The 27,669-nt window shown below is 45.7% G+C and overlaps 1 protein-coding gene and 1 long non-coding RNA gene across 4 annotated transcripts in view; one reads left to right on the top strand and one right to left on the bottom strand.

Moving 5' to 3' along the window:
* Window positions 1–27,669, top strand: part of PCSK5 (proprotein convertase subtilisin/kexin type 5) — a 462,552-nt gene that overhangs the window by 420,614 nt on the left and 14,269 nt on the right. For all 3 annotated transcript variants that reach the window (XM_077759370.1, XM_077759369.1, XM_077759368.1), the window contains 7 exons: window positions 3,452–3,535; window positions 5,323–5,518; window positions 11,867–12,084; window positions 13,150–13,386; window positions 16,163–16,390; window positions 18,080–18,257; window positions 22,318–22,535. In XM_077759370.1, coding sequence (XP_077615496.1) covers window positions 3,452–3,535; window positions 5,323–5,518; window positions 11,867–12,084; window positions 13,150–13,386; window positions 16,163–16,390; window positions 18,080–18,257; window positions 22,318–22,535 — 1,359 coding nt within the window. The remainder of the gene's footprint in view (window positions 1–3,451; window positions 3,536–5,322; window positions 5,519–11,866; window positions 12,085–13,149; window positions 13,387–16,162; window positions 16,391–18,079; window positions 18,258–22,317; window positions 22,536–27,669) is intronic.
* On the bottom strand, window positions 14–27,458 carry LOC144227678 (uncharacterized). Its single transcript, XR_013334010.1, has 3 exons — window positions 27,003–27,458; window positions 5,906–5,997; window positions 14–147 (listed from the first exon to the last, which is right to left on the bottom strand). It is a non-coding gene; the product is annotated as an uncharacterized LOC144227678 (long non-coding RNA).

Raw genomic sequence — 27,669 nt, 5'->3', positions numbered from 1 at the left:
GAGTGTTGTTTATTTAAGAATTAAAAAAGCAAATAAAACTCCTATTTTTAAATGGCTTAGGTATACTCATTTCTCCAGGACAGACTCTACTTTTCCTTGGTTAAGGTGATTTTTTTTTCCTTCGAGGTCTTGTCCAGTCCAGAATTTCTGGAGTGAAAACAAAGAAAAACCACAATCAAGGTCAAAATTTACTTGTGATTAAGTCACTAATCTTTGCTATGAAAGAGCAGTGTCTGGGAATGATGCTTGGTTGCCCACTTTTAACTGCGGTTAACTGTGTGTACAGAGCACCCTCTCGTGGTCAGTTTCTGACATTACAGAATTTTATGTCCCGCGTATCTCCGTAAAATATCAACCTGCCCCAATGTGAGATAGATGTAATTATAAATTCATATGTATGTGTAGATAGATACATTATACTTTACAAAACCGTGGAAACTTCTCTAAAACTCATATCTTTGTAAATTAAAAGCATAGTACAAAAATGATAAAATCAAAAATTCAACTCCTGTGGGGGGAAAAAGTTCAACCCCTGGTCTAGACATAATAATATTAAAGGTTTCGATGGTGTCTGAAAAAGACTATTTTGCTATTATTTTTCAGAACTGCTCTCAGCCATTATCTTTTTTCCATCTTATTGAAACCTAATTGACATACAACATTATGCAGGCTCACCATGTATGATGTGATGATCTGATATACGTCTGCACTGCAAAAGGATTACCACAATAAGGTTAACACATCTACCACTCCCATAGTTACCTTTCTTGTGTGCATGTGTGTGTGTGTGTGTGTGTGTGTGTGGTGAGAACTTTTAAGAACAACTTTTTTGGAGTGCCTAGGAGGTTCAGTCAATAAGCATCTGACTTTGCTCAGGTCATGATCTCACGGTTCATGAGTTCGAGCCCTGGGTTGGGCTCTCCGCTAACAGAGCAGAGGCTCTGCTTCAGGCCCCCACCCCCCCACTCTCTCTCTCAAAAATAAGTAAGCATTTTTTTAAAAAAAACTACTCTCTTAGCAGCTTTCACGTATACAGTCCGGTATTAGCCATAGTCGCCATGCTGCTCATGAAAACCCAGAACTGATATACTTTGGGCCCCTTCGCCCACTCTCCCCACTTGCACCGCTGCTCCTGACAGCCAGCAATCTACTCTAGGAGTCTGGTTTCCTTTTAGGTTCCACGTATAAGTGAGATCGCACAGTATTTCTCTCTCTCTCTCTGACACAATGTGTTTGGCATGGTGCTCAAGGGTCATTCATCCATTTGTTCCAAATGGCAGGATTTCCCTCCTTCTATGGGTGAATGATTTTCTAACTGCATCTATGCACCTCATTCTCTTTATCCATTCATCCATCAATGGACACTTGCGGTTGTTTCCGCGTCTTGGTCACTGTAAACAACGCAACAGGGAACGTGCGGACGCAGGCATCTCTTCAAGACAGTGACTTCATTTCCTCCAAGTCTATACCCAGCAGAGGAACAGCTGGATCGCATGGTGGTTCCACTCTTAATCTCTTGAGGCCCCTCCACGCCGTTTTCCACGGCGGCTCTGGCGGTTCTGGTTCCCACCAGAGGTGCACAAGGGCCCCTTCCCGGCACATCCTCGCCGACACTTGTCACGTCTCCTGGCCCCTGGCCGCTGGAACAGGTGTGAGGTGATGGCGCCTTGCGGTTTGATCTGCATTTCCCTGGCGATTAGTGAGGACTGGGGTCAGCAACAGAATTGTTGGCTCATCTTCCCTGCCTTCTCTTTCGGGTTAAGCGATACCGTCAGGTTAAAAAGGCCTTCGGGGAAAGCTCTGGTCCTGTTGAGGGGCAGGAGGGCCGCAGGTATGAGAAGCGCATGACTGGCACTTGCTCTGCACCAGGCTAACGGGGCTCGAAACAGCTCCCCCGAGGGGGACAGCAGCAGTCTCCTGAAAACCCAGGGCATATTTCTCTCCCCAAACTAGGACGAAACTACCACCTAGCACAGCGGGGTGATCATTTCCGTCTGTACATCTGTATCTACATCCCCACCCATCTGTCTACCTCCCTGCCTCCCTCTGGATCTAGTTTCCTCCAGAGCAAATCTCGGCAGCTTATTCACCACAGCTCCTTCGTAGAAAGCCAGCGATGCCTCCCAGCGCCACTCCAGATATGGAACAGAGAAGGGAGAGAAAGAGAAATAAAGCCAAGGGCTGGGACCCGGGGTCGAATGGTAACAAAGGAAGAAGCTGGGAGAAAGGAAGTAGAAGGGACTATCTATCGTTTACGGAGCCGCTCTATGTGCGTGTCACACACACTGTTTCACTCCGTCTTCGCAACAGTTCATAAGGGAAGGATCACTTTCTCTCGTTCCAGAGACGTGGGAAGTAGGACTCTTCAAGTTTAATTACCATTTCCATGGTTACCCTCCGTAAGTGGCACAGCTGGGCTCTGATGGCAGGTGTGACTACAGACTCAACTATGGCAGACTCTCAGGAAGAGAAGAAACAGGAAGCAGGGGAGGGAGGGAGTGGGTGGGAATGGTAAGATGCCAACAGTCACTGACTGAGGATCAGACTCATTCCTATCACACATCCTGAGCCAGACCTTCCTTTTCTAATTTTCCCCCTGAGACTCCTGCTGATTCCCAAGCAAGTCTTGAGATTCAGTCAAGATCTCCTGTATCAACTGAGTGACATCACTAAGGCTCTTCTGTAGGTCACTGAAATTGCCCCGTGGACTTACTGACTTCCCGGAAAAGCCTGGCCAGCGAATGTTCTTGGAGGGAAAGGGAGAGAGGATGCCTCTAATGTTTCTCAGGTCAATGGTGTATTGACCTGAGGTGGCCCGCTTATCACCTGACCAACCAGAAAGCTCGAGGGTGGCTCCATTATGTGAATGTTTAACGATGATTTGAGAGGAGATAAATTGAGGTTTGCTCTCCACAAGTGGGCGACCCTGAAGATCACAGAAAACCCAAACATTGACCAATTATGAAACCTGGTTCCAAAGAACAAAAAAAGAAAGAAAAGAAAAAAGTCCCTCCGCAAAAGGCACAATAAATTCTCAGTCATCATCGTAGAGTGAAGAGAAATGGCCACCTAAGAATCGTGGGGAAAGAAGTGATGACCTTTAACTAGAAAACTCTTTGATGCGTGCATACACTCCCCCAGATCGTTAATACGTGAAAGAAGGAATCTGTGTTAGTTCAAACATCCTTTTTGCATTGAAGGCTATTCTGTCACTGGAAGTTTGAAAAGAATATCTTGATAATCAAGTGTCAATGGAGAAGGAAGAGAAAAAAAAAAATGAATAAAGTCTGCCACGTAGGTAATGAGTGGGTAATGAGTGTTTAGCCAATGGAAAATTGAAGGGATTCTATCTGGGGCAGGAAGGAAGATGAGATTACCCATGAGACCTTTCCCCCCCCCGTCGTAATGCCTGTTCACAGGACGCTGACTTCTGGTTTCTGTCCCTACACAGACATTTTGAGAGGACACCAGCCCTGTCATCCTTCTTGTAAAACCTGCAATGAATCTCCAACCCTGTGCACTTCATGTCCAAAAGGTCAGTGTGGAGCGTGACAAGAGGTGCAAGAGGCCGAAAGCTAAGTATATATAGCGGCATCTTTATGTAAAAGGTTTGCAGGACTCGATCTAGTCTCCTCATTGTCCCTATCACAGAGGGTGCTCTGGAGAAATGCAGGGAACTAGTGACCTCTAATAAAAAAATCACTCTCAGAGGCACCTGGCTGGCTCAGTCAGTAGAACATGCAACTCTTGACTTCGGGGTTGTAAGTTCAAGTCCCACGTTGGCTGTGGACATTACTTAAAAATGAAATCTTAAAAAAAAAAAAAAAAAAAAAGCTGGTTTTCAAAGGAGGAAAGGAAAGGCGAGAAGAGGGGAGGGGAGGGGAGGGGAGGGAAGGGAAAAAATGTTCTTATCCAAAGGTATGATGAAGTTATCTGTTGATTTGGCCACATACTCCCTTTTTAATTTAAATGTTTATTTTATTTTTGAGAGAGAGAGAGAGACAGAGCACCAGCAGGGTAAAGACAGAGAGAGAGGGAGGCAGAGGATCCAAAGCAGGCTCTGCACTGACAGCACAGAGCCCGACATGGGGCTTGAACTCACAAACCATGAGATCATGACCTGAGCCAAAGTTGGATGCTTAGCTGACTCAGCCACCCCAGTGCCCCTAGAAGCTCCATTACGCCTTCAAGTTCATGAGCCATGGGGTGCCTGGATGGCTCAATCGGCTAAGTGTTCAACTCTTGGGTTCAGCTCAGGTCACAGTTTCATGGTTGGTGAGTTGGAGCCCCATGTCAGGTTCTGTGCTGACAACATGGAGCCTGCTTGGGATTCTCTCTCTCTCTATCTCTGCCCCTTCTGGGTTCATGCTCTCTCAAAAACAAACAAACATTTAAAAAATAAATAAAGTTCATTAGCCAAAACAAGAGATCTTAGGGTAGAGAATCTAGATGTAGATAAATGTTCTTTCCTTCTTCATTTCTGGTACTGAATTTAGGGGAGGAAAAAAAAAAAAAACAAGAGCAAGAACTTAATAGCTCAAAAGATTAACTGCTCCATCATCTATAATAAAACATCAGAAATAATAACTTCTCTGAATTCGGGGGGTTCTTATGAACATGGTACATTAACATTGACAACTGAAGAGTTAAGAGCAACCATTAGAGTGATCATTTTGTTGGAATGTGCAATGTTCATAGCGAGGTGGGATGCAAAGCAATAGAGGTTAAAATTACAGGTGTGCTGTGATTCTACCCGCATGAAACGCAAACGCTTACAAACAAAAATTGAAGGAATTTTCTTGGGATTCTGAAGTCGAAGGTGATTTTAAAACATTTTTCTTTCGATAGTGATGTCATCTGATTTTTTTTTTTCAATTAAAAACACATAGTCAACCCACTCAAGGTAGCGTTGGATGGAGAGTTGCTACCTTGTTCGTGTCCTAACAGAAGAGGCTTTGGAGAATAGACTCTATCACGCTGTGCGAGTGTAACTGCCTTACGGGAAGATGAAGGTGTTAACAGATGGATCAGTTGGGCAAAGGGAAGCCCCATGGTGACCTGAGCCAATAGCAGTAGGAAAGTCAAAGAAACAGGGCAAAAGCCTCCTGTAGTTAATTTCCTTAGTGGAGATTTAACCCAACACGGAAGACTCAGCATCACTAACAAATATGTTGGTGCGCCTGAAATGAGGGTTCCATACCCTCAGGTCTTTGGAGAGGTTTAAAAAACCTGTTGTGAGCATCCGTTCTCTGCATGGACATGTGTGCTGTTGGACCAGACATGTGATGACCATCTGATGTGCCTTCTTCCCTGGGCTTCTAGGCATGTATCTGTTGGCCCAGGCCTGTGTCTCCTCCTGTCCCGAAGGCACGTGGCCCTCGGTGATGAGTGGCAGCTGCGAGAACTGTACAGAGGACTGTGCCTCCTGCTCTGGAGCCAATCTTTGCAGAAAGTGCTGGACTCGGCCAGACTTCCCTCTCTTCCTGCATGAAGGCAGGTGCTACACCAGATGCCCTGAGTAAGTGTCCCTCTTCTTTTCACATCCGGGTCTGGCTCATTCTCCTGTACCTGGAAGATAATCCCTTTTGCCCCAAAGGAGACCCTGCCCACCCCTGGTTACAGAGCCACCGAAAGTGTCCCCTCATGACTCTGACATCTTCGTTGGCTGCAGCACCCAAATCACACAGAGGGCCAGATGCACGCTTCTCCCTCAAGCCTACTATACATACACATTTTGACTCTTGCAAAAATACACTCTTTTCCCACCCTGTGTTTATGATCAAGTAGTTGTCTTTTTCTTTCATCACAAAAGTAAGGCTGTGATGGGCTGTGAACACATGAATCTCTTGTGAAATGTTTATAGTAGGCGAGGTGTGAGGTCTAAATAATAAATACAGAATGATACCTGGTTAATTATTTATTCATTCCTCATGGTTTCCTCGGTCCCCTGGTTTGTAATTCCTTTTCTCTTCCCAGCAATGGATCCACTTCCAGGATCTAACAGGGAAGTGGAAACAGCAAATGGAAAAGTATATCAGGAAACGTACAGTGATGAGCTACGGAAATCCTCTGTAGAATGACTGAGACAATATGGGTCCTTTATGTCACATAACAAAAAGTTTAGAAATCCACCATCAGTTACATCAGTGGCCAACACTTCCTTAAAAACCCACAATCTTTCCATTTTGCTCTTGTATCATCCTTAGCCTGTCCTCCCCTGAGCCACGTTGTCTGCCCCATCGCCAAACCCCGCCACCCCACCCTGGACAGAAAAGGGCATGTTTCTTCTCCTCTATGTCTTTTTTTTTTTTTTTTAATTTTTTAAATTTATTTCTGAGAGAGAGAGACACAGTGTGAGCAGGGGAGGGTCAGAGAGAAAGGGAGACACAGGATCTGAAGCAGGCTCCAGGCTCTGAGCTGTCAGCACACAGCCTGACACGGGGCTTGAACCCACGAACCATGAGATCATGACCTGAGCCAAAGCCGGACGCTTAACCGACTGAGCCACCCAGGCACCCCTCCTCTACGTCTTCTTCTGACTTCCCTTCACATCCCCTTAGCCAGAAGGCATCACTTCCATTTCTAAAACTGATCTCTGGCAAGAAGGATGGACACAGAAGGATCAGTTTAGGCTAAACAAGGCTCACCCCTAAACACCCACATAAAATCAGAACACTGACAGGCAGGAAGACTGGAAAGAGGGAGGCCAAAAAGTCTGGGGAAGTGACCAACAGAATCTATTTTAAGGAAATAGCAATTCCATGTGTTCACTGATTAAAAAGAACCCGGTGATAGATGTACAAGAAAGATCTATCTTGGTAGCACATAGAAATAGATCATTAGTATCTGTATCCACCACTGAGATAGAGCCTGTAGGGAACAGTCGTTAAGTCACAATACTCAAGGAGCTGCCAATCCAGCGAAGAGGCCAAACATATTCGATTCAATTGTGCCAATAAATATTTAGCGCCTACTAGGTTTAAGAATTGCTATTTGAAGCTAAGTTATAAGCAACTGAAGGAAGTCTGAGCCTACAAAAGACCTATAATCCAGTAGAGGAGGTTTATATCAACCAATGTCATATTTCTCAGGGGTCTAAATACATAAAAGGCTACAAATTCCAAGGGAAAGGAAACCATTTAAAAACAGCTACTTGTTGAGCCTTGTGACGTCCAGACACTGTACTAAGGGCTTCCAATGTATGATCCCACTAATCCTCACAAGAAGCTTCTTACCCAGACACTACTGTTGTCTGCTGTTTGAGGAGTGAGGTAGCATGCCAGGATCACACAGCTAATCCCTGGAATGGCGAGGATTTTGCACCAAATCTCTCTAGCCCTCAAGTGCATGTGCTTAGTCATTACACAATGCCACCTTCTCATCTAACTGGGGCTTCTTTTCTTTTTGAAGAACAGCTTATATGTAATTTAATACCATGCAATTCACTCATGCCAAGTGTACAAGTCAAGGGCTTTTGGGATGTTTCCAGAGTTGGGCAATCGCTCTACCACAATCTATTTTAAAATATTTTCATCACCCCAAAAAGAAACTCCCAATTGCCCCCCTGTCCCTAAACAACCACTAATTTACTTTCTGTCTCGATAGCTTTGCCTTTTCCTTGCTATTTCACAAAACTGGAATCCTACAAAATGTTGATCTTTTGAGCTGGTTTCCTCTACTTAGCGGAGTTGCAAGGCTCCTCTCCAGCTGGGTATGTGAGAAGACGCTTCATAGTGAATAGCTCTTGGAGGATTTTGTCAGGCAGAGAGGAAGGGGAGGGAAGGAAAGAGGAGGCAAGGCAGAGTCAAGAAACCCCCAGAGCCCAGACGCTCAAACAACCACACAGCAAAGTTAGCCAAGACACGATAGAAAATCAAAGGTGAAGCCCGGTAATCTACTTCCCAAAGTCCGTTGTTGCCTCTTCGGTAACCTTTGCCAGGGCAGGACTCAACCGACTGTCCGTTATTATCACCTTACTTAATATTCTCACCCTTCACCAACTCCATCTTGGATTCTTTGAACGTTACAGGAATTGATAATGCAGTAAAGCAAAGAAGGAAGAGCAGCATTTCTGCCTTCCTCCGGTGAGCTGGCAGCTCACCACTTCTCCAAATCGAGATTAAGCCGCTCTCTGAAGCAACGGGACCCTATGCAGATACACAGTGGCCAAGATATTTTGTATATTTTGAGCAGTCTCAGGTATCTATATGGGTGAAGCCCCACAACTGTACGGCTCTTGTTTCCTTATTTGTCTGGGTCCAACAACTTCAACAGAAAGGACTTTGAAATTGACAATTAATACAAGTGGCCATGTCTTCTCCAAAGAAATATTACTTCTCTTCTTAAATGAAAATAACCGTGAAGTAAAGCATTAACAAAAAAGTTTTGTAAAGCCAAGGAGAACACACGAAGACCAGTTACTGGGCAGGTCTGTGCAGGGAAGGCTGTTTTTAGCAAAAGAGCTCTGAGGAAGAACCTTCCGGCTAACTCCCAACAATTCCTGAGATTCACATCGTTTTCAGTTAGCAGTCATCTTGAATAGTTTTTTATTACTGTGCTTTCTTTTTAACATTTGAAGTGAATAAAATTTGACGCTAGTGGGGAAAGAATCACTAAACAAAACATTGAAAAAATAATATCCATTTAAAAAAATTTTAATGGTTATTTTTGAGGGAGAGAGAGAGAGAGAGAGAGAGAAAGCACATGCACATGGGGGAGGGGCAAAGAGACAGGGGGACAGAGGATCCCAAGCAGGCTCTGTGCTGCCAGGGAGCCCGATGCGGGGCTCAAACCCACGAACCGTGAGATCATGACCTGAGCTGAAGTCGGACGCTTAATCGACTGAGCCTCCCAGGCACCCCAAACAAATTTGAGTGTTTTTTTTTATCCCATCATTTGGACATTTTTCTATTCCTCCTAATTCTTCCCTGTTTTAGCCTCATGATTATCCTGACACACCCTGATTATCCAGGATAAATTTTCTATTTAAATCAGATTAGCAAACTTGACTCCACTTGCTTCATATTTTGTTTTCTTTTTTGCCTGAATCCGTTCCTTTTATTTCAGCATCTCAAATGACATCCACGGACTCCCCTAGGAGAAGAATCTGGAAAAGGTTTCTCTGTGGTGCATCTTCTCACATTCTATACTCGAACCGCTCATGTTCAGTGTCCAGAAACAAATCTGTAGAGACCTTGGCCAGGCTTAGCACCGAAAATTCCCTGGGATGCCTGGGTGGCTCAGTCAATTAAGTGCTCTACTTCAGCTCAGGTCATGATCTCAGGGTTCATGGGTTCAAACCCCACATCGGGCTCTTACTGACAGCTCAGAACCTGGAGCTGCTTTGGATTCTGTGTCCTCTCTCTTTCACCCTCTCCCACTCGTGCTCTGTCTCTTTCTCTCTCTCAAAAATAAACATACATTAAAAAAATTTTTTAAAGAAAACTTACCAGAGGTGAAGGGTTATCACATGAACCAAAGCCCCCAGCCTCTAAACACAAGGTTGGCTTCTTAGGATAGTCACTTCCCCTTCTAAAACTACAGGGTGTGGCCGGCCCCACCCGGAGTCGGTCCTTTCCTTAAAAGTATCAAACGTGGTCAGACAGGGCCTCAAGGAATAACAAAGACATTCGCACCACTTGGGGAATTCCAAGAATTTAGAAGTCAGCTAGGGGGAACAGCCAGACCTCTCTCTGGGTGAGGCCAAATCCTTCATTAGGGACAGAGAAACAATGAACCCATGAAATACTCATTCAGGTAGAAGACGCGACACCTTTGGGAATGCACTCAACTTCCTTACCTTCAAATTTCTCAAATTCAATCAAACTCTTAGCGAGCATGTAACGTATTTCTATCCACTGTCTTGCCAAATTCACTTTTAAGAGATTCACTTGGTTGGACCGAGTTGCATTGTCTTTGACTCTTCTCCACTGTGGACCAAAACAGCTAAGATACTGGTGCATACGGAAGCCTGGTCCTAGCTTTCATCTATTTAGTTCTTCCTCTTCTACTAAACTGCTTCCTCTTCCATTTTTCTTTCTTAAAGCTACATTAGATATGTAGCTTTTAGTCCCCTCCAGTGCTACNTTCTTCCTCTTCTACTAAACTGCTTCCTCTTCCATTTTTCTTTCTTAAAGCTACAGTGCTATTTTGTCTTATTTCTTCCTGACACATTCAATACCTGTTTGCTTACTGAATAAATACAAGGAATGGCTGAAAGAGTGATTAAATAGATGTGAAATGACTTAATTAATTAAAGCATCAAAAAAAGATGCCATGTAGGATCACTTATTGGCATTAGGATGCAAAAATGACTCTAGGATATTGAGTATTTGCTGCAATTCTTCACCCTTCTGTGTATCCATGCCCTCTGCTTGTCACTGCAGCAATTCCCACAGAGACAGAATGGACTTCCCTGACCCTTGACTTTGGGCAGGGTTGATTTAGCCAATGGGATGTGAGCAGAAGGGAAGCAGAGGCTGGAAATGTGTTTGCCTGGACGAACTTGCCCTCCTGTGATTCCGTCATGACTAAGAGAAGAAAGGGCCCCAGTAGGTCCCTCTGCAGGGGAGGATAATGCAATGTGAAGAAGACTTGGACCCGGTGTCCATCATGGAGCCAAGCCTCCTTCCCCCAGAGCACATGCCTGAACCCTTCCTGTACAATGACATAAGCTTCTTTGGGCACGAGCTCAGCCTAAATCTGCCTCCCCACAGATAGACGAGTGATGAGCTCTGGGGTGTTTTGTTACGCAGCGCTGTTATGGCACCAGCTGACAAACAGAATGAGAATTATAGAAAACAACTGGAATAGGTACCTATGACATCAGAAGCCCATGTTCTCAATACTGGTTTATGATTTCCTTGCTTCTGCAAGTCCCAGCTCTTCCCTTCAGCTTTTTTCATCAAAGAAACTCTATTTCCCTCATCTTCCAAATGTATTTGAAAAGGTTGAGGCTTTCATATTTACTGTGTTCACTGATCAGTGAGAGATTTCTATAGCATGATAAATCAATCATTCAGGTGTACAATATACAGACAGACATCAGATTCCACCTGGAAGAAAGTCAATCAGACAAACATTATACTCCAATAACAGCTACTCCAAATGTGTTTGCTGCTGTGTGCAAACATTGTATGTGTGTGTTTAAAAGAAGCCTCCAGAGGTTAGCTGAGAGCATCGGAAGCAAAAGCGGTTCCAATCTTATAGGGCCTTAAACCTTTTGAGCCTTTAAAAAAATTATTTATAACTATTAACATTGTATATTAAGTATTCAATCAAATAATTAAATTAAAATTTTTCATTAAAAATGTATTGAATAAATATATTTTCTACTCTAACATCGGACTCTAATTTAAAAAAAGAAAAAATGGTGGGGGGCCAGGGTAGCTCAGTCAGTGGAGCCTCTCGACTTAGCTCAGGTCATGATCAGTCATGATCTCAGTTCGTGAGTTCGAGCCCCGCATCGGGCAAATTGCTCTCAGCACAGAGCCTGCTTTGGATTCTCTGTCCCTATCTCTCACTCTTCCTGCCCTGCTCGTGCTCTCTCTCAAAAATAAATGAACCTTTGAAATAAGAAAATAAAGAAAAATTAGGAAATAAAATGAGGAAATCAGATGACAGCTAAGCTACATACAAATTAACGACAGTTTCCAAATGAACCAAGTTCGCAAGGCTAGTACCTAGGACTTTCATTTTATCTTCCCACATTTGATCTGTCGGCACCCCCTCAGGAATCTGACCGACTCATTCTGCCCAACAGTATCAACAGTGCCTCTGGTTTGCTCAGCCCCAAACCCTGGGCCACCAGGCGTGGCTCCTTCCCTAGTCGGAAAGCTTCTCCATTTGTGCTCTGTTCTCCCCACAGTGGCTTCTATGCAGAAAATAGCACATGCAGGCGCTGCAGCGCCCCCTGCAGAACATGTGAAGGAAATGCCACCAGCTGCCACTCCTGCGAAGGGGGCCTCCTCTTGGACCAGGGAGCATGCCGGGAAACCTGCCCCGAGAGGCACGTGGCCGTGGACGGGGTGTGCAAGGCTTGCCCCAATATGTGTCAGGACTGCATCCATGAGCAAACATGCAAAGGTACCTGGGAGCATCCCAGGGGAGAATGTGGCTCGCCCACGCCACCCCCGCTGAGGACTGGGGCGGGGAGGTCCATGCAGAATGGAAGGAGGCAGTCTCCTTGCCTTTCCTGAAATAGATCTACCTCTGTGCACGTCACTGAGGACTTCAAGAGTGAGATAAAGCCTTTCCACTATGGATTCTGCAAGTGAAGACAGGAGAAAAACCCTGTTCTACATGGGTACTGAGCGCTTGGTGTGTGCCAAGCACTATCTCAGGTGCTAGTGATACAGATAAGAACCCAAAGTGCCTGCCTCCTTGAGCGCAAAATCTTACAGGAGAGACTGACACCAATGAAACACAGAGGTGGCTTGAGAATCGCACGTGACTCTTTAAAAAGATGTGGAAGAAAGTTCAGGCAGCAGTTAAGACTCAGAAGAGCACTCTGGCTAGGAATTCTTTCTCTAGAATTATCTCCAGCAAAGCCTGTCTAATTTCCTCTCCAGAGTAAGCCTCATTTCACTGGCACTGTTCTATCAAAAAAAAAAAAAAAAATGGTCTTGGCGTAACCGAAAGCGTTTTCTTGGTTTCCCCCCAAATAAGAGAATGAATAAAAATAAAAGAAACTCACAGTGCCTTCCACACTGAGTGTAACTGTGTGTACGTCATTGATCTCCCCTAGCAGTGAATGAAAAATTAACTCATGCAAGAATTCCTTAACCACTTTTGGATCGAATAGAGCGTGAGGTGCTCAATACCACTTTAAAGATCTGATAGAGCTTTCCAGGTTTTCAAACAATACCTCCGGCATCTCTGCCATCGCCCGTCTGCCACTGGACGCTCCAAGGGGCAGTTCATTTCGGGCTGGAAATCCAGCACCTTCTCATCAGGTCATCCTATGTGAGCTTCTCTCCCAAAGCTTGGAGAGGTGGGGGACGTGCCCCGGCAGGGTGGGCTGGGGACACAGACATGTAACACCCAGGTCAGAGGAGCCAGTGTGGTCGGGACAGGCTAGCCCACTGCAGGAGGAATGAACTCCCTTCTCCTTTGCCGAGGGGGTAACTTGCTGCTTCCTCCATTCCCCAGAGTGTATGCCTGAGTCCTTCCTGTACCAGGATGTGTGCCATCAATCCTGCCCCCTCGGCTTCTACGCAGACACACGCCAGTGTGTCCCCTGCCACGAAGACTGTCAGGAGTGTAGTGGCCCCGCAGCGGATGACTGCGACCTCTGTGCTGAGGCGTCCTCGGTTCTCTATGATGGCCGGTGTTTGGATGAGTGTCCGGAAGGGACTTACTACGAAAAAGAGACTAAGGATTGCAGAGGTAAAGACTTCCGGGGGGCGTGACCAAGCACGGCCCCCCGGGGCGCCTGCCTCAGCTGTGGGGGGTTGCCAGGGTTCCAGCCCCAGAGCTGTCGTCCAGTCCGTTTTCCCTCCTGCTCCAGAAAGCAGACTTTGAATCTGCTCTAATTTATTATTTATTTTTTTTAAAAATGAATCGTTCATAAGCTTTGACCGTGTTCACTTTTCTTAATAATAAATCAGGTTGACCCTCCTCAAAACAGGGGCTCTGAACTGCTGATCAAAAAGAATTCTCGTGTGAAGCTTCACAGCGGACACGAGGCTTCGAAAGTCACCCAAGATGGAAGCATTTTTTTTTAATGTGTATTTTTGAGAGAGAGAGAGAGAGAGAAAGAGCGAGCAGGGGAGGGGCACGGAGAGAGGAAGACAGAGGATCCGTAGCAGGCTCTGTGCTGACAGCAGAGAGTCCGATGCGGGGCTCGAACTCAAGAACTGTGAAATCATGACCTGAGCCAGACTCAGATGCTTAACCGACTGAACCACTCAGGCACCTCATGGAAAATTTTTTTTCCCTTAAAACTTGAGGCCAATGAAGGTTTACAGCAGCATAAGGAAAGCTGTGCCACAGAGAATTTTCTTGGTGCCCCTCGTCTCCCTCCTCGGTTCCCTCCCTAAGTTTCCCCTCCTCGGCTCATCTGCTTCGGCAGCTCCTGCCCTGGGACCCTACGCAGAAGGTTTAAGTAGAGATCTGCTATTGTTTATGCCTCCTCATGTTTGAACTGGGTATAAACTGTTTGCCTATGAGCAGGATATTGTCTGTTACTAGAATCCTCAAACAAATGAGTCATTCTGGGTGGACTTTTCCAGAGTTCCAGGGTTCAGTCCAGCTAAGCAGCCAGTGAGAACTTTGCCCCCGCTGCCACCAAGCAAACACTGGCTGGATATGCGGAGGTGGCCCCAACAACGGCCGGAGCTTGAGGGAGGGCGCGTGTGGCAGGAAAACCACTGGGCCACCCATGTCTGGGACATACTTGGGCAAAGGTTTGCATGTCACGGGCCACAAAGATGTGGCTGACTCCTGAAGGCTTCTGCTCTGGCTTTGTGATCTGGATCTACTTTCTTGTGTGTTTCATGGAAGGCACTCTTTATTGTCAACCGGAAAGAACACGGGCTCGGAAATGGGCAGACGACAGGGTGGGAGCGAGCTTGGGGTCAGTTTCCTTGAGAATTTAGCGACTCAGCCAAGGTTCTGAGGTGCCATCTTGCCTGTGCTCAGGCAGGAGCAGAGGGTCAGTTTCTGGCCCCTTCTCTGATGTTCAACAATAAAGTAATTTGCCATAGAGAACAGTTCATAGGCCTCACAGTACATTTATTTGATTTACCTGATTTAATCTTCTCATTGAGGAAGGGCCCAGGCTCCCATCCCTGGTGCCCCATTAGAATGGCCTGGGGAGCTTAAAAAATATATATATAACTGTACAGATGCCTGGGCTCCCCTTAAACCAACTCAACTGTTGGGAACTCGAGGGCTCTCCCTGCTAGGCCAGTGCTCCCTCCACCAGCCCAAAAGCAGACAGAGGGAAGCTGGTACTGGAAGAAACAGGATGATCACTGGACTGTCCGGAGAGAAGAAACAAAGGTGTAGAGAAGCATCTGGAACCAAGCAAGACCTCCTCTAAGAAACACAAGGGCTTGGGATCATTCAGATCACCCAATTCATCCGCTCTGAGGTAGCATAGGCACCTCTAAGAACCCCATACCCATCCCAAGGCACTGGGGCAGATGAAGCTAGAGCTCTTACTGAACTCCTGGGTTCACCCCCTAACCCTGCCCTTTTCTAGCCAAGTGACTTGGCACGTTCAGCCCCAATTTCCTGATCAGCATAAAATGAGGTGGTAACACTAATGCCATGTGTCTATGCATTCAGCAAGTGCTTAATGGGGGTCTATTATATGCTAAGTGCTCCTCTGGGCCTGGGAAGAAGCAGGGGACAATACAGAGTCCTGGCTTCATGGAGCTTCCGTTCCATGGCAGAAGACAGACACTAAAGAAGGCAAAAGGCAAAATAAGTCAAGGGAGGGGAACAGGAAGTTGGACAGGATGGAGCTGCAGTGGGAGAGAAGGCAGCCGGAAGACGTCCTGGACCGACAGAGGCCACAAACCACACACACATCTAGGGGAAGAGAACTCTAGGCAGAGGGAACAGCGATTGCTGAAACCCCGGGGTAGGAACGAATTGCTCTCATTTTATTTGTCTACCAAGAATTTACCAAGAGCCTGTTCTGTGCCAGGCCCGCGCCTAGGTACCGTGCATTCATCAGTGACTACAGAAGAGGCCTCTTATTTTATTTTACTTTTCTTTCGTCAACAGGTAATTGAAAGGCATCCCAACAATTGTTCAGTTAGTGATAAGGTCAAGGTGTTCTGGGAGGTCAGTGGAGGACCACAGAACAAGAGTCACGGTGGTGAGCGGGCCGCACGCCATGTGACCGTGCTGCAGAGTTGCTTTATTACTTTACTGCAGTTTTGGTAAATGAGGCCAAGTCTAGAATTTCTGGATGTTGCCAGAAGGGGCTCTCTAGATATTACTGAGAATGGGAAATAGCCATTTTTCTCCTCGCCGGACAAGGAGAATGCTCTACCCAGAGCCCCCAGGGCTGTACCCAACTCACGGTCCCTCGCCCTTGACTCAGAGCCCGAGAAATCTCTAAAGGAACTGAGGGAGGAGCATGAACACACCCTCCGGGGGTGCCCGGGTCCTCTCTCACTGTGTCTTCCGCCTGCGCCCCCGCCCACAGATTGTTACAAGACTTGCCAGACCTGCTCGTCACCTGGGACCTGCACAGCCTGTCAGGAAGGCCTGTGGATGGACAGCCACGGACGCTGCATGCCTCACAGGGAATGTGCCCCCACTGAGTACTGGCACAAGGCTCTGGGGTGCAAGCCCTGTCATGCTAAGTGCTTCCACTGCACGGGGCCCGCAGAGGACCAGTGTCACACCTGCCTGAGGGACAGCCTTCTGCTCAGTGAGTTACTTTTCCCCTCTCTCTTTCCCTCCATCCAGGAAGCCACCTTGCACGATGCCCAAGGCCCGGTACATATTTAGTGTCTTTCTAATTTTTTGCTTTATAATTGGAACATTTTCAAACCTAGAGAAGAAGCAAAAGCACAAAGGCCGTCATACGTGTGCCCTTCACCCACTCGACCCATGCTAATCTTGTACCCCATTTCCCTGTTCATTAGCTTGCTCTCCGTCTGTTGATGTGAATGTCACAATATATTTCTTTCCGACCGCTTAAGGATAGGATATATACATCATGGCTCCTTTCCCATAAATGCTTTAGAATGTCTATTTTCTTTTTTTTTTTTTTAATATTTTTTATTTATTTCTAGGAGAGAGAGAGACAGCATGAGCAGGGGAGGGTCAGAGAGAGAGGGAGTCACAGACTGAAACAGGCTCCAGGCTCTGAGCCGGCAGTCAGCACAGAGCCCGACGCGGGGCTCGAACCCACGAACCGCGAGATCATGACCTAAGCGAAAGTCGGACGCTTAACCGACTAAGCCACCCAGGCACCCCTAGAATGTCTATTTTCTTAATGTTTATTTTGAAAGAGAGAGGATGCGCAAGTTGGGAAGGGGCAGAGACAGAGAGGAAGACAGAGAATCCCAAGCAGGCTCCATGCTGTCAGTGCAGAGCCTGATGCAGGGCTCAGTCCCACTAACCATGAGATCATAAGCTGAGCCAAAATCAAGAATCCGATGCTCAACCAACTGAGCCACCTCAGCGCCCTAGAGAGTATTTCTAAAAATAGGGATGCTTTTTTTACATAGGCACAGTACAGCTATCAATGCACGTAAATTTAACATCAATGCTCTATCATCTGTTTTATAATTATGGTAATCCCCCTTTAGACCAAGGTCCAGTCTCCCATCAGGAGTTGCTTCTTTGCGATGTATCTGTAGCCACCTTTAACCTGAAACATTGCCACAGATATGTTTTCCATATAACATTGACATTTTGGAAGAATACAGCCCCTATCCCTCCGTTGAAGTCTGTCTGAAGTTTCCCGTGATTAGACAGAGACGATGCATTCTCGGGCCAGAATGCTTCACAGGTGATGTTGCGTCCTTCGGGAAACCCAGGATGTTCACCTGCCCCTCATCAGTGATGCCACCCATAGTCCTCTGTTACTGTTTTCCCTTGCGATTAATAAGCAGTCTGGGGAGAGACGCTTTACGAACACGCAGGCATTGACCCCCTCATCAAAACTTCCCCGATTTTACATCCACTGATTAATAAGTCTTCTTGAAGTACGGCACCATCTGAGGTTGGCCACCTCCAGCAGATCATGTTTGAAGGCTACTGCTAATGTGAAGCATTGCCCGCGGGTTTCCAGGGATACCATGATTAAGTGCAAACACAGTTAAGGGAGAACGAAAATGAACCAAAGCTCACTCAGCTAAACGAAGGAGCAATACAGGCACATAGGAGAGAGGGAAGAAAGAGACAAATGTTCTCAGGACCTGGAAAGTGTCAGCATCTATCTCCTCAACCCAGCAGACCTGAGAAGGAAGACATTTACAAGGACATTGTCCCTTTCTTCCTGCGTCCCCCCCCCCCCCCCCACCATGGTTCACTATGGCGAGCACAGAGAGGAGGTCTAGGAGACGTGTCATACCTGATACCAAGGCAGACTCTCTTCCTTCCTTGGCAGACACGACCTGCGTGCAGGACTGCCCCGAGGGCTACTACGCTGATGAGGACAGCCACCAGTGTGTCCCCTGCCACAGCTCTTGTAGGACCTGCGAAGGGAGACGCAGCGCACAGTGCCTCTCCTGCCAGCCAGGCTTGTTCCAGCTGGGAAAGGAGTGCCTGGCCCAGTGCAGGGAAGGGTAAGGTGCTCAGTACACGGTTCCCTCGTTTAATCCCCGAACCACTCCGGATACCACTACCGGCAAACCCACTTTGCAGACAAGGAAGCTAAGAACACCAGACCCGGGTCTCGGCCCTGGTAAGAAGTGAAGATGGGAGTCCAGCCAGGGTCTAATGGTCTCTAAAGGATTTCAGCTGGTTCCGAGTAATGGCTGAGGGCGGAGTGACCCAGTGAAATAACACAAAATGCCAATCATCATGTGACTTCACTACTAATTTCAAGGCACAAGCAATCACAAGGCAAAGTCTTAAGACCATAAAGTAGGTCCTTTCTCTTCTGCATTAGGATTTGTTCTAATAGGTAAGACCAAAGCGATGTATGCGGAGCAGTTAATTTTACAAAGGGAACAATCTGAGTTATGTATCCCCACTTAACACCCCACCAACGCTCCAACCAACCACGTCCCCATAAATCCATTGTTTGCAGGCTTAGTTACTATAAGCAACGCAGGTACACGGATGTACCCTCCTAAAAACACTTTGCATATAAGAACTCTATTATTTTTTGCTACGAAAAACTTTGAGTGTATTTATCAGAGGGTCTGGTTACCGGCCTATTTGAAAGATTTGACTGGGTCATCCCTTCTCCCCCCGCCGTCCCAGGAGTCAACAATAAAGAGAAAGATTGATTACAGGCCTGTTGCTAATTCTTCCTTCCCAATCAGTAATCTAAGGCACTGAGAGTTTCCAGACCCAAACTGAAAGGCTATAACCTCAGACATTCCCAAATGCTTCTGCCCAGATTAGACATCACTTTTCTTTTCTTAGGTTTCTATAGCAAGTACTGCCTGCATTACTCATTGTAGTGCTATATACACTGTCCTCTGTTTTGATTTACCTCATCCATTCACTCATTCCACACGTTTAAAAAAAAAACCTTGTATGTATGTGTAATGTGAAGATTTTGACCTTTAAGAATTTATCCTTCTTATATACTTCTTACCAAGAAAATTATAAGGACCTGGAAAAATATAAACCTCTTACTTTTTTCACACATATTGCCATAATACTCAGCAGAAAGTCACACATGTTAGCAGCCTTCAAAAACACCAGCCATATAGATCAAGGAAGGAAGGGCCCTACCAAACAAGAGAGGGTATAGGGCCACCTGGCTTAGCCTTTGATCCTCATTCCAGAAGGTGTCTGAAAAGATCTGGGGCCAATCAAAGGAATCTCCATCTTCCTCAGATCAAGTCATTAAATACTCCTACACACAAGAGGGTGTAATCTTGTGATCTAAATAGAGTGTAGGCCATGGAATTAAGATAGATGTCCCACTGTAAAGTTACCCACTGGGAAGAGAGACACAGGTTGCCATAAATCTCTTTAATGGGGAACCAATGAGGTATTAATGAGGTATAAGTGGAGATATTTAATGGAAATTGTTCCTTTTTGTAAAATCAGTGTTCCTCATACATTTCATCCACTTCATTTGTTAAATCTCTTTGCCTTGGAAAGGCAGGTATATGATCCTCAGAACCCGTTACCAACACATATAATTATGTTAGCGTTTAACCTCAGAGCAGGTTTTCCAAGGCTCCGATTATTGTTTGCATTTATGCACAAAATCCTCTTCCGGGCAAGGAGGATCAGGCGATTTCAGAGCCACCTTGTCATCAAAGCAAGCAGTGGTATCGTACTCTTCTTTTAATTGTATCTAGTAAACTCTCCACTGTCCTTTACTCTCTGATAAGTTTTAAAATCTACTAGGTATTAATAACCTTTCTCCCCCACAGTTCCTATTGATGATTTCATCGTAGAAACCCATAACATTAGTAAAACACATTTATGCCATTTTAGAGTTTACAAAGTATTTCTACTCAGAATGTATTTTTATATGATGATTTTGGTCTCCAATAATCCTAGGAGATTGATATTATTCTCGCCGTCTTACAGATGAGGAAACTGAGGCTCAAAGAGGTTAAGTGACTTGCCCAAAGTCACAAAGCTACTAAAACACAGTGGAGCCAAGACTAGAAATCAGAGCTTCCGTCTTCAGCCTGTGTATTCTCGGTCTGGGAAAGTGTGGATTTCTACCTTTCCCTGTGGCTCTCTCTTTTGAGGCTCTTGTGGGCTTTATCAACCCTTCACTTCATGACTGAAGATTTCTCCTTTCATGACCCTGTCTCTCTCACACCCTAGTCCTACTGATTGACTCGCAGTAACTGTTCCTCACCTACCGGTGCAAGGTCAGACAAGGCTTGGCCGCTGACTTGCAAGTGGGTTCCCTCAGGCCAGTGATAGGTGGCTCAGTAGAGGCAGACTCAGTCATGGTCTTAGTTTCCAACAAGTTAGTGGAACTGAAATAAACTTTGGGGGACTTGAGGCGGCAGATAGTTTCACACCAGAGAAGTCAAGGGCAAGCCTCCGGTTTCTAGGATAGTTTCAGTGTCCCGATGTCCATCGATGCCAAGAAGCGTCAGATGGCCTCTAGAAGTTCATCTTTGTCCACGATTTCTCTTCTCTCTTCTATCTTACTTGAAACATTTTTATTTACTTTGCACCGCTTTGTTATAGCGGCATTTAACAGGTAGGGTCAAATCACATTACCCCACTTCACGAGCTGTTTGACATTAAGCCAAGTTATCTAAATTCTCTGAGCCTCAGTTTTTACATACGTAAAATAGGGATAATAATATCTAAATCATAAGATTTGCTTTGAGATTTGACCATACAATTCGCAATTATCACTAATATGCATTGTTTATGACGTTCCAGGCACTGTTGGAACAAGTTTCTCAATAATAACTTGTTTAATTTTAGCTACTGACATTAAGCCCCATATTACAGACCTGAGACAGAGACGTCGTGTGAATTGCCCAAAGTCGCACAGCTCATGGGTGGAATAGCTTGGCTTTGACTCCACACAGTCTTGTTCCAAAAGGCAAGCTCCTGACTGTCATGCTCTAGTGTCTCACTTTAGGGTCAGTAAGACGAACTAATGTTTATGAAGTCTCTTGTGCACACTCAGGTACATAGTGACAAGTTAACCACCAGTGATTATTGTCATATTAGCCTCCAAAAATCTTTTCAAAAAGGTTATGTCTATTATTGTGTAAACATTAGCATCGCTTGTGTCATCTCCTATTTCAAGATTTTTTTTAATTGAAAAACTACAAGAATCGCTCAGAGGTACATTTAAAACATCCTCCATAACCTGATCCCATCCTGAAAACCTCGAGGCTTGAATTTTCAAGTGGAGAAGCAGATGGGGTATAAAGAAGGCAAAAGTAGTGAGCAATTACTGCAGCCCCACTATATGTGATAAGTCGTAGGTCCTTTCTTATATGTTACCTAATTTAATACTCACGAATAGCAGGGAAGTAGTGCCCAATTTAAAGATAAGAAAACAGAGAATCATTAGATTTGTTAGTATCATTAAAGGCAAACCTTGGAGCTACTCCAGTTCATGTCCAGACCACTACAGTGAGTAGTGGTCTCACTACTACCACTAAAGTGAATATCTCAAGAGAGCAAGTCAAATGAATTTTTCCGTTTCCCGGTGGATATAAAAGTTGGGTTTACACTAGACTGTAGTCCATGAAGGGTGCAAGAGCCTGATGTCTAAAAGAGCAATGTACGTCCCTAAATTATATGTTATGGCTAAAAAATGTCAGCCATCATCTGAGCTTTCAGTGAGTCATTATCACTGATCACAGATCATCGTAACAAGTATAATAATGAGAAGGTTTGAAATATCGCAAGAATTGCCAAAATGTGACAGACACAGAGTGAGCAAATGCTATTGGAAAAAACGATGCCAATAGACTTGCTCAACGCAGGGTTGCCGCAAACCTTGAGTCCGTAGAAAACACAATATCTGCGAAGCCCCCAGTAAAGCAAAGCGGAGTAAAAGGCGGTGTGGTTATAGTAATGTAGCTACTGAGTACAGTTCATGAGTCGAGCCTAATGTCACCCAACTTGGAAACAATCACTGTCTGGCTAACCATGATTTTTCCACCACACCCAACTTAAGAGCAAAGCTTACGATTCAGTCTTTGCTTCCACACTTGGTTTCAGATATTACGCAGAAAACTCCACTGGACGATGTGAGAGGTGCAGCAAGAGCTGCAAGGCGTGCCGGGGCCCAGAACCCACCGACTGCCTGTCTTGCGATACATATTTCTTCCTGCTCCGCCCCAAAGGAGAGTGTCATCGCACCTGCCCAGAGCATTACTATGCAGAGCAAGGCACACGGACGTGTGAGAGGTGTCACCCAACTTGCAACAAATGCAAAGGTGAGGGGGTACCTGTCATTCTGCACATGTCGATGGAAAACTAAGAAGGTTTCCTTTGTGCTTAGCCCGTTTTTGTTTTTAGTTTTATTTTATTTTGAGAGAAAGAGAGAGAAAGAGAGCATGCCGGAAAAGGACAGAGGAGGGAGAGAGAGAGTCCCAAGCAGGCTCTGCACTGACCACGCAGAGCCCAACACGGGGCTCAGTCCCACGATCCTGAGATCATGACCTAAAGCTGATATCAAGGGTCAGACGCTTAATCGGCTGAGCCACCCAAGGGCCCCATTAGCCCTCTCTTTTCTCACCACCTTTGGAGGCTTCTCTCTCTTGCCAATCCAGCCCAAGCTCTCCAGCATCAGCACGCTCCAGTCTCACTCAGCTTCTGCATCTGCCCTGTAACCTGGGCTGCCCCACATTACATTTCTGCCTCTTTAGACCCTCCCAACCTTCCAGGTACAGATACAGGCATCATCTCCCCCAGGAGGCGTTCCCCACCTGCTCTGGCCTCCTCCTCTCCTCGTTGATCTTGGAATCTGCACAGGGCATTTTATGTTTATTACTTCAACAAATACTTAAAATGGCTGCCTCCAGCTCTCCCAAACTCCACTGTTACTTTCCTGATACCTACTTCTCTGTCCAAGAGGACCCTAAAATCAACATATCCCGGAGTAAACCCAATCTGGGCTTCCTCTGATAGTCACGCTTTCTGTTAACAGACCCACTGTCCAATCAACCACCCAGGTTTGATACCTTCACGTTATCCTTCTCTTGGCTCATGCCCAACACACCTACCCTCCAACAAAGGTAAACTTCAAAGTCTGATGATTTTCTCTCTTCAGCATTTTTTTTTTTACTCAGATCTCTTTCTCCATGTTTACTATCCTTGTCCATTCTCAGCATCTCTCAACCGACTTTCTGAAGTACCAGCATGTGAGCTCAACTCTGGTCTTGCTACCCCGCTTCCCCAAGTCATCCTATACAATAATGCCAGAGCAATAAAAAATTCACATCTGCTGGGCACTCAAAGATGATCAGGATGAATTATTCTCAACATTTAAGAAATGCCTCCAACAATGTTTTAGTTGTTAAAACTTAGATTCATATTGATAGTTGGGAAGGTACATTTCTGCTATCTTTTTAAAATTATTTTGGTTAATTATTTTGGCCCCTTTTCTATACAAATTTTACACTCAGTCACATCTCATTCAAAAAAAATCCCTTGGGTATTAATTGACATAGCACTGAATTTATTTGGGGAGAAAAATCTATCTTTATGATCCTGAGTCATCACGTTTATGAACATGGTATATCTCTGCAATCTATGCATTTACTTTTTGTCCTTCAATAAACTTCCAATAAATGTGGGGTTTTTTTTTTAAATTTTTAAAAGGTAATTAAATTCCTTCCCCAGTCAGTCTTTTTAACTTATGATCTCACCTCTCCTTCCACATGCTCTAGAACCCAGAACCACCTAGAACTACTCAGCAGCCAGTAAGCATGTCATGCTCTTTCATGCCTCTGTCCCTTTTGTCCATGTGTTTCCTCTTCCTGGAAAACAACACTGTAGGGGACCCTGAACTTACAAGACCCAGCTTGAAGGTCATCTCCTCTGAGAGGGAGGTTTTTCTTAGTCCTCCCAGAAATGTTCTTCCTTCTTCTTGATTCTGTAATATACTGCTTTATCATAGCTCTTTTTACATTACATTTTAATTAAACGTGTCCATCTCTCCTACTAAATGTGAGACTCTAAGGGGGAGGATTCTACCACATTTATTTTGTATACCCTATTCTAGTCTAGACTGTAACAGTAAGTGCTCATTAAGTGTTTGCTGAATGAATAACAGAAAACAAATCCTAAAGTCTTTCTGCAAATTGGAAAATATTCCATTATTAGATCTTCAAATGTTGCTTCTCCACCTTTTCCTTGAATCTCTTTTTCTGGAATTTCTTATTTAATGTTACTCAGGGTTTCCTGATCTCTAGGCCTCCTACCTGCTGCGTTATATTTTTATTTCTTTGACTCTCTATGCTTTAAACTAGGTTAATTCTTCAGAATTTTATTCCATTTCTCTAATTTGTTCTCTGTTTAGTCTAAAGTTCAGCCCATCTATTATTTTAGTTCTTTTTTAATTTAAATGACTTACTTTTAAATTTTTTAATTATTTATTCTTTTTAAAAATTTTTAAATGTTTTATTTATTTCTGAGAGAGAGAGAGAGAGACAGCGTGAGCAGGGGGCGGTCAGAGAGAAAGGGAGACACAGAATCTGAAACAGGCTCCAGGCTCTGAGCTATCAGCACAGAGCCCGATGTGGGGCTATGAACCCACTAACTGTGGGATCATGACTGAAGTCGGATGCTTAACTGACTGAGCCACTCAGACGCCCCATAAATTATTTCTTCTTTATATCCATCTCTTTTGTTTCATATCTTACTATTTGTGTTTCATGTTTCCTTTTTCTATTTTTTTGAGCAGCAGGCAAAAGTTTACTAGAGTATAAGATTAGAAAGGAAGAATAATAGGAAAGCTCTCTTTACAGAGAGGGGACATTCAAAAGTGAATGCTCTCATTATTTCTTTATGGATATTATGTCTTTATTTATTTTTTAATATCCTCAACATACTGATTTTTAAAACAGTGTCAAAACTTTTCTATAAAATTCATATTATCTGGGGGGCCTGGGAGGCTCAGTCAGTTAAGTGTCTAACTCTTGATTTCAGCTCAGGTCATGATCCCAGGATTGTGAGATCAAGCCCTGAATCTGGCTCTAGGCTGAGCATGGAGCCTGCTTAAGATTCTCTCTCTTTGGGGAGCCTGGGTGACTCAGTTGGTTAAGCATCCAACTCTTGATTTCAGCCCAGGTCATAATCTCACAGTTCATGAGTTCTAGCCCCACATCGGGCTCTGCACTGACAGCAAAGAGTCTGCTTGGTATTCTCTCTCTCCTTTTCCACCCCTCCCCTGCTCTCTCTCTCCCAATAAATAAACATTTTTTAAAAAGACTCTCTCTCTCCCCCTCTCTGCCCCTCTCTCTCATTGGCTCTCTCTCTAAGGAAAAAAAGAAGACTAAAAAAAATGGCTCCACTGGTTTTGGAACAGAATCGTACCTAGTAACTGCATGTGAGGTGTTCACCCTGGGACTCAGTCCCTCACCACCTCATCCGCCAGGCTCTAAATCCAGACACAACCAGTTACTGGAAACCTGAGCCAACCTGGCCTTTCCTCTTCCGGCATACTTTCTCTAGCCTGCTTTACCTGGCTACCTCTCTCTAATCCATCACAGTCAGTATTTCCTCTACCAAGCCTTCCTGAATCCCTCCATTCTGTGTAACTTTCATTCTCTGCATTCATTCATCTACTTATTTATTCAACAAATGTTTCTCCTGCAGTTTGGTCCAGACAGTGTCCACACAGCTGTGAACGAGGCAGCTCAGAGGGCATATTTTATATTGTTTATGTATTCTTGGTCTCTCTCTCTCTCTCTCTCCATTTGTGTCTCAACTGAGGGCCTCAAAGGCACAAATTAATAGGTCTCACTCGCCTTTGTATCTCTAGCTCTGAGCACAGCCACAGGGGCAGGCAGTGGTGGTGGCCGGTGGCGCTGAAGGCACCTCTAACAAAGGTGGTGGTGCCGGGAGGGGCGACCATGCCAGCCGGGCAAAGGCAGCAGCTACCACAGTCCATAACACATCTGGGACAGGGGTGCTCTGTCCTCTGTAGGCCTCTGTCTCAAGGCCATCATGAAGGTGACCCTCAGCATGGCCCTCCACAGCTGAGGCGCCAGGGAGGGCCATCTCCAGCCAGGTGGTGCTGGAAAGGCTAAGGCCATGGTAAATGGTCACCAGCTCTCCACCCTGCGGACTTCCTAGGGCACCATGGACTTCACCCCCTTGGACAGCAAGGTGGCCAAGAATCCGGTCAAGCTTTTTTTTTTTTTCCCCCCACTTTTTTTTTTTTTTTTTGAGAGAGAGAAAGAGAGTGTTAGCGGGGGAGGGGCAGAGAGAGAAACCCAGAATGCAAAGCTGGTCCAGGCTCTGAGCTGCCAGCGCAGAGCCCCACGTGGAGCTGAACCCACACGCCAGGAGATCACGACCTGGGCAGAAGTCAGATGCGGAACTGAGCCACCCAGGCGCCAGAGAATCCGGTCAAGTTTTAACTGGCCTGCCTCCACCACAAGGTCTTTAAGCTCCTCCACTTCCCCGAAGTCCTCAAGGTGCATGCCACCAAGTTCAAGATCAATTTCCCTACGCACCCGGACTGGGACTCTTTCTTCCGTGACAAAAAGGAGGGTAATGAGATGCCGGGCGCGAGTCACCGGAAGGGGCTGCCCTGCAAATAGCTCGCCCTGAGGAGTCGGCCCAGCGAGGAGGTCGTGGTCAAGGTGTCGGAGACAAGTGCGAGGAGATATGGAACGTGGGCGCCCCATGCTGGACCCCCAACGGGCGGAGGTGCCAGGCCCGAACTTACACACCTGCAGTTTCTGGGGCACTTGAACTTCCAGGCGAACGTCGCATGCCGCGAGTGCGCACCTGAGCGGCGTCGGAGCCCTGAACGCCGCGCCGCCTGAAGCTCCCGTAGAAAGGCCGGGTCCGCAAGGCCGCTGCCTGCGACATAAAGTCACTTGTGACTCCAAACACCTGAGTGATGCCTCACGTAAGAAACAGCAGCTCAGGAGGCAGAAACTTCATAGGAGCTAAAACAGGAAAGATCAAACCGCCTAGAGAAAGAGGCAGAGGAGAGGCAGAGAACAGAGCAAAGGAAAGACAGAGTTAAGAACGAGAGACAGGACGCAAAAGAGGAGAGAAGCTTCCCAAGACGGAGCCAAAACAGGACCGTGAATTCTGTCAGAATCAGAAAAAGCCGGAGGAGCTACAAGCGGAGGAGACGAAAACGCCACAAGAGAAAGTAAAGCCGGAAGCGCAGAGGGGGCGGGAGGGAGTGGAGTGGTTGGTCTCGATCTTCCAATCCGCAGCCACCTGTTCCTGCTCCGCGCTGCCCGCTGGGCGCTTCTCTGAAACATGGGGTCGGTGTCTGCAGCCCCCTGCTTTCCTCAGCTGTTTGCAACTATAACCAAAAAAAAAAAAAAGTAAGTCTCAATACCAAGAGAAAAATCAAAAGCTTGAAGAGAGTACTCAAGA

This window comes from Crocuta crocuta, unplaced genomic scaffold, assembly GCF_008692635.1.
Source record: "Crocuta crocuta isolate KB4526 unplaced genomic scaffold, BGI_CrCroc_1.0 scaffold41, whole genome shotgun sequence".
Classification (NCBI taxonomy): Eukaryota; Metazoa; Chordata; class Mammalia; order Carnivora; family Hyaenidae; genus Crocuta; species Crocuta crocuta.
The sequence above is the reverse complement of the archived record's forward strand: the minus strand, read 5'-3'. Positions and strand labels throughout refer to the sequence as shown.